The 7,417-nt window shown below is 38.8% G+C and overlaps 1 protein-coding gene across 1 annotated transcript in view; it reads left to right on the top strand.

The window, feature by feature from the left end:
• The first annotated feature begins 4,239 nt into the window (after window positions 1-4,239).
• The window catches only part of slc2a3b (solute carrier family 2 member 3b), an 8,728-nt gene continuing 5,550 nt past the window's right edge, over window positions 4,240-7,417 (top strand). The window contains exons 1-2 of the mRNA XM_035672632.1: window positions 4,240-4,537; window positions 5,255-5,398. Of these exons, the coding sequence (XP_035528525.1) occupies window positions 5,375-5,398 (24 nt within the window). The 5' untranslated portion in view covers window positions 4,240-4,537; window positions 5,255-5,374. The remainder of the gene's footprint in view (window positions 4,538-5,254; window positions 5,399-7,417) is intronic.

Genomic DNA, 7,417 nt, shown 5'->3' on the forward strand with positions numbered 1-7,417 from the left:
AGTGTAAAGCAACAAAGTTTCTCAATTATTTGTAAGTGTTTTCTCTTAAATCTCCCAACAGGGTCGCAAATGGGCGAGCAGATAGAAATGGAAGTTTTCAAACCAGGAAATCTAATCATCAGACAGTCATGCAGGACATCTGTTACCTCACCTTTTATCTCCTGTAGAGTGCCTAAGACATCTTCCAAACAGGCTTTCACAATTGTAATCAACATTGATGTCATTAACCTATTAACTTAAACACGCACCAACTTTTTACCCTTCATGTTAAAGGCTGAAGTTGTTTCCTGTCTCTATTGTGACTACTCTTCAGCATGCAGATTTAATTAAAATGATGTTGTTCACTATTACAGTTTCAGTACTTTGTTTCATTGAATTTACCAATAAGCCATTTCTACAAGTCAGACAACCTTTTTCTTAAAATAACTTAAATACACAAAGCATGCCTGATTGGCTGCCACTGAAGTGAACATTAAGTAACTGTACCTGTCCACAGGTAAATGTAACTGAAATGTCTTTTCAGTGACAGCTAATCATATCCATATTAAAGGCAGGGCAAGGTATTGTGGGGCAAATCTTTCAGATGGGCTTAATGTCATCAGGGTTTCTGTATCGAGTCCAAAAATGTAATGATTTATTATTTTGCTGAAAGTTTCTTCATGTGTATGTCTTCTCTTGTAGTCGTCGAGTTATTTTGGAGTGAAACTGGTTATATATTATTTTCAGTTGAACTTGCGGAGACCTGTAGTCTCTCTGGATTACCCAACACAGCCTTCAGCTATCCTGATAATTATATGGACATCACAGTAATCTGCGAAAGTGTTCATTTAGTCCTCTCTGCAACACCCCTCAGGTCTGTACTGTGAAAACTCAACAACAACATAGTTGTTCCAGTGGGTGGCAGTGGTGGTGATATAAGCCGATGCTCTTTTTGGTGTAATACTCAATTCTTACCACACTGTGGCACTGTTGTGCTGAATCCACTTACTGATGTTGGGTAACAGTAATTTTTTGCACTGCACTGCACCGTCCAACAAATTTGTACTGCTTTACTGAACTGATGCAAGTCTAGAAGATTAGTGCGTTTCATCAGAGGGGGAAGTTGACGTAATTAACTCGACATCCTTTTTTCTCTGTAACGGAAGTAGAAGAATGTCACTGGTGTCGTGGTGGCACAAGTAAAACATAGAGCATATTTACGATATGAAAAGGTTTCACAGATAAATATCAGAAACAAAGATTAGCTTTAAAACATTGAGGCTTTGGCCTTTATTCATGATCAGTGTTTATATGTCACAGCATCTTCTATAGTACACCACCATCCTAAAAGATGCAGGATATCAGTGACTTATTGTAACAATAATAGAAATGTAGGTTTTGGTGAATTACCAAAAGACATCTTCATTTAATTTGTATCATTTATTACCTGATTGATTTCCTGATGGTGGAGGTAATCAACCATATCTATGTCCTCCATTGCTGTCTAACACATTTCCTCACCGTACCGGGATTTAAAGACTCGTTTCCTGTCACTGCTTACTTCACAATGTAATGGTAGCTCATTTTAAGCTTGAGGCTCCCAATTTTATTAATTACACTGTGTTACAATATCGGCGTCGTCACACCACAGTTGTAATCTTCCTTTTATCACCAGCTCACCACATCCTCCATTGGCAAGTGTTCACCTTAATAATGCTGCAATATGTCCTGACATGCCAGAAAGGGTGTGTTCTCCTCTTCTGTGTTCATCTATCAACTGAATAAAATCCCTTTCAGGCTTGGTACTGATACTAATGAGACTTTTTTAGTTGTTGTGGTGAAGTTTTAACAAAAAAAGATGCAAAAAGCAAAGAGTCAATGGAGGGGAAACACTGTAAGAAACACAACATTGTTTTCATAAGATTGTGATCTTACGTGCCAGAGAACTGAATATCATTGGGTCCCAGTGTGTGTCCATACACACAGGGTGGCACTGTTGCACCAAATTTAAATGAGTTGAACCAACAGCAAACTTTACTCAACACTAGATCCCTCTGTAACAAGGTCTTTATAAGGTGCAAATTACCTTTTAACACTGTTGACCCTCAACCACCAGATTGTCACTATAAAAATATTTATGTACAACATGTTTGCATATTTATAATGTTTAAACCCACACAAGACCCAACATTTATCTAATATACCTAAAATGCCAAGCTGAACTGAAAAGAAATGTGTATCGAATCATGCAAGCATTTAGAATATTAATATATGATGAAGTTATTTTAAACACAACTTGTTTGTTGATGTAATTTACCACAGGTCAATAGTATATAATAGAGGTTAATGAAGTGCTGAAATATTCACAATATATGTGGGAAATGTATTTTTTGTATTTAACTTTTAAGCTACCTTTTAGATAGAGCAAGAGTCCAGCACTCACACAGATGTTTTGGGTTCAGGCGGCTGCAGGATGTGGTTTGTAATGGTGTGTGTGTGTGTGTGTGTGTGCGTGTGTGTGCATGTATGGGTGATGGTGAGGGAGAGAGAGAGAGCGAGTGCATTTATCTTTCTTCACTTCCTTCCCTCTCTCTGTTTATCTGCCTTTGCCCTCTGCAGATGTCTTATAACTTGAATGGCTCACAGAGGCCAGGTCACTGGAGGAGATGCTGCAGGTTTGGTTTCCCTGGCAACGGCTCACAGGATCCAGATGGGATGCTGGGACAGAGGGTTGTAGTTCCTGAAGATGTTGCAAGCACTTGGGGCAGGGTAGGCTCTGAACCTGAACATCTTCTCACGTCACTCTGTTAGTTCCTTTTTTCTTTTCTTTTTTGTTGAGAGTGTAGTTTCCAGATGGTTATTTACAGAAATAATTAAATAATTGTGATTCCACAAAAGACTTACTCACAAAAAGGGAGGGAGCCATCCACGTTAAACAGAGTCTGACGTTTTTCATATGTATCCACTGTTACAACAGATTTCCGGTCACTTTTTTTCCCTGGACTCTGGCTGTCAACTACACGACAGCGATGTGAGTGGCCCTGTAGATTTAAGGTACCATAAGGTATATTAATCTGTATAGTATGAAACCTAATTCACCATAACGTCCCATTAAAGGTCATATGTGCATATACAGTCATAGTTTGGTTACAGCTGAAGGCTCATCCCAACCTCCTCTTTCCAGTTTGCGTCATCGTGACATTGTGTGTCAAAATTCTGATGCAATGAGTGAGATTTCTTACTGAGACACCGGGGTGAGTTAATAACAGTTCAGAGAGAAGTCACTTGGGTGTATTGTTAAAATAATCTCTCTTATCAGGTCAGATGCTGTTTTTAAGAGTCACTTTACTTTTTTGGGCATACATAAATAAACAAGTAAATGAAAATTTAGTTTTGATGTCAAACACGATCCTGTTTCCATTCATTCAGCTCAGGAATAAACAGATGTATTTATGTCCAACTGGAACAGTTTACATGATCAAATGTTGGATTAAACTAGAAAACAAAGTGTTGGCCTCACCATCAGCTGCCACTGATTTTGATCTATAATACTGATCAGGGCTACAGCTGCCACTGAGGCCACAGAGGTCATGTCCCTATTATTTGCAGGTTTTAGCTGAGAATGAATTCCTGTTTTTGGACTATATTTCAAATCATGGATTCCGCATTCCTTCAGTAGTTGTTGTTTTGTTTTTCTCTGTTGACTTGAACATGTAACTAAATGAATGTAACATGAAAACATCAGTTGCTCTTCTCTTTTTGGCACATGGTCAACATCTTCTGGAGTAGTGGCAGCATTTCTGACCTATAAAATCTGACACTGACAGGCTTTTGCATCTTTAAATTGTTCATTTTGGGCAAGGAAATCAAACCATTATAATTAAATTGTCACCCAAAATCAAACTCAAGTCCTTGACCTCTAATTAAAAGTTACACAGACACTGGGTCCAACCTGCTCACCAAATTGATTTTAAAACCGCCCTCCTCACTCGCATTTCTCTGTAGAACTTGTCAAATTCCGGACTGGGATTTAAGTGGGCTGTGAAGATTAGTTTTTGAAGAATTAGGAGGGCTTCCCGTTTGTTTGCCACCCACTGAGCCGGTCTCATGATTTCTGCATGACCAGGCTTTGTATCTGAACTCCGTGCACATTTGCCTTTTGTTCTCGCGCCCCCGGTGGGCAGCCGACGGGGCCAGCAGCAGCACAGAGGCCCCTTTCACCGACACCGTTTGTTCTCCATCTCTGGCCCCAGTATACCGTACGCTCATCCGAGCACGTCCCCATCTCTTCAGCTGAGTGGAAACACATCTGCGCAGCTACCACTGACATTACGACCCGCGACTCAACAGGATGGGTAACCATGCGTCTTGCAAACTTCCAAGTAACGTATGACTAAGAGATAACGTTGAAGCACTGAAACGTGCCGATGAGCGTGTACCACTTTCTATAAAAAAACATACAAACAGGAGGGGAGGACTGAACATTTGTCATAGCAAACAAGTCGGGACAAGATTGTTTTACTGGATACACACAGACTGGCACAAATCCCTCATAACGGTAAACATTTATTTTTATTCATCATTCTCATTGATTCATTCGGGTTGTCACTGTCTGTCAGAAATGTTGCTCACATGTTATTTTGGGGTGCGGAATTGTTGTCTGTCTGTATTATTATTATTATTATTATTATTATTATTATTATTATTAATAATAATAATAATTTCAGTTAAAGTATCTCACTGCGCGCATAAAACATGTGTAGTCAAATCCACTTGTCGGTACAGCCTCACATGCGGCTCCATCCCGACAATGGGACTTATTATAGTCTCTGCAGCCCATTCAGACGAGATTTTATGCTTTCTAATTATTAAATTAAGCAAAAAGCGACAGTAATTTCATTTGAAAAGAAGGAGTTACATCACTTTTCTCTTTTCATTTCATAATTAGAGAGAGCTACAGAGGAGGGTGAACAAGGAAGCAGGGGGAGGGGTTTAATTTAATTTTGGGCTCAGACTCCTGTTGAATTCACTGAGAGCAGAAAAGTGCTTCAGCTGCTGCAGAGTGCTCTACACTAGTCCATTAGGTCTGTAGCTAATAGTCTTTACTGGTATGAGATATATGAGATATAGGAAAGAGTGATTGTTTCTATTATAACCCACAGGATCCATTTTCTGATGCTGAAGAAGTTGAGATCCTTCAAACATTTATTCTGGAACAAATACAAATACAATGTTTGCTATATGACATATTGCTCTTGTGTTTGTTTCTTGTCAGGTTTTCCTGCTGACAGAGGTGTGTGTTCATAAAGAATAAGAGACAACTCAGTCTAAGAAGCTTCACTTTGTGATCTGAAGAGTCAGTTTTCTTCTGAATATCGTCCATCAGGCAGAAAAGATGGAGCGGATGGAAGACGAGAAGGTAACTATAACACTTTCTTGTTGCTGTTGCTTGTTGGTATTTTTTTGATACATATTTTGCAAACTTGACTTTAAATTCAACCTTTAAACCGTGCACATGACACTGCTGTACAGTGTGTGCACATTACTGTACATGTTCATTTAAGATGTTTGTTATAATTCCCAGTGGTTCCTAAGGAAGAGCGTCAGCCCGACTTTTGCCATTGTTTGTTTTATTCACAGCCTGTTTTGAGAACACCTCCTAATGAATAAGAGGGTGGTATTTACGAGTCACAGGCTGACAATTCTGTATTTTTCCTTTCTGGCAAGAGCAGGAACTGCGGATGAGAGTCAAACAGTTTAGGACATGACTAAGAGAGAAAGAGTGGGAAACGGGGCTGGTGGGTGGCAAGTTTGAACTTGATTGTGTTTTAGTTTCTTGCTTTTATTGGTACAGGTATGCTGCGTAGAGCGAGGTGGTATGAGGGAGTACTAATGTGACAAAGAGATCTTGAAAAGGACAACTATAGGACAGAGGAACAGGGCTTGCTCCCAAGTGATAACAAAGAGGAGAGTTAGTGTTATCAAGTAAATGGTGAATAGTATTTGAATACACGAATCTTAGCGTCTGAAGGGACTGAAAACTGTGTTGCTATGGCGAACTTTCGCAAACCTTTCCTGTGGTCTATCTTTTGAAACATATTGCATGCAGTTACTTCATTTTCATGGCTGTTTCTTAAGAATTTCACATAATGTGTGGCAATGTAACCACCCACCGCCATTATGAATATTAGCATGCACTCCAAAAGACTCCAAAGAAAGTGAGAATCACCAGATATGCCTTTCTAGTTTTGTTACTAAATATTTTTACTGCACCAGAGAAGAGAAATGTGTAAAGGAATTGCTGCAAAAGTCATGATAAACTGAAACAAGAAAGAATCAATGCAATACAGTCAAAGAATATAAAGGGAGAAAAAAAAAACTAATCTTCTGAAACAGGTGTGAATGGGAGGTATTGAATAAGAGAGAGATTGCATGAAGACATAAATGTGGAAGTTGAGTGTTGAAAAAAAGACAATTCACAGTCATTCTTCTGAATATTCAGAGATGATGAACTGTTGAAACAGTAACTGCAGGTTGTTTATTCTATATAATAATTATAAATTAGAGGAAAAAATAACCAAACATAGGTACAGCAAATTACCACATTAAGAGACACATTGTCAGAGCACTTTAAGCTTCAGCTTGCTCAAGTTGTCACTATTTGTATTACGAGGCAGGTAATCAATAATTGATATATTACATAATATATATATGAGGAATATATTACACTATTCATCATAGTGTTCTAGCAGAATGTCATACAGTACGTTCAACACAATCTGACCCTGTATATGTATTCAACTACAAAGTACTGTTGTATATTGTAGCTGTAGATACTGAGCAACATTATGTGCTTAGCTGTTGATTTGACAAGTAACTTACTGTATGCAATGCACACGTATAAAACACACAAAAACTAGAATGAATGCCATGGCCTTGTACAATACATAGATGCGCCTTGCCTCAGTCGGCACTCCCCTAGTTATAGAGTTATAGCAAGAGGATGAATTGAATCAATTGTCTAATTCACATATGTACAACTACATGCCACTATGCATTTTCCCCCCACCACATTACTCCAGTCCAGTTCAGTTGCACCTGAAACACACCTTGCATGTTTCAAATCCTCCTGTTAGGTTATCTGAGGTGCTATTGTGGCAAAAGTCAAATATGGTCTGCAACAAATTTAACATGTACATGTGATTATATTCTCAAACGTTAGATTCCTTCTTTCTGTTTTTCTATTTCTTATTTCTCTCGTCATTCTTATCATGTGCTCGTTCTATTAGTAGAACTCAGTATTTCCCCTTCACTATCAGTTATCATGTATGCAGAATTTCCTGTGTCCCTGTGTCTGCATGTCACATATAATTGACATGACTGTCACACCAGTGTGTAGTCCATATTATGAGACAAGGTCATGACCCCCCCCCCCCCC

This window comes from Morone saxatilis, unplaced genomic scaffold (assembly GCF_004916995.1).
Source record: "Morone saxatilis isolate NCDOM2014 unplaced genomic scaffold, NCSU_SB_2.0 Contig24, whole genome shotgun sequence".
NCBI classification, from domain to species: domain Eukaryota; kingdom Metazoa; phylum Chordata; class Actinopteri; family Moronidae; genus Morone; species Morone saxatilis.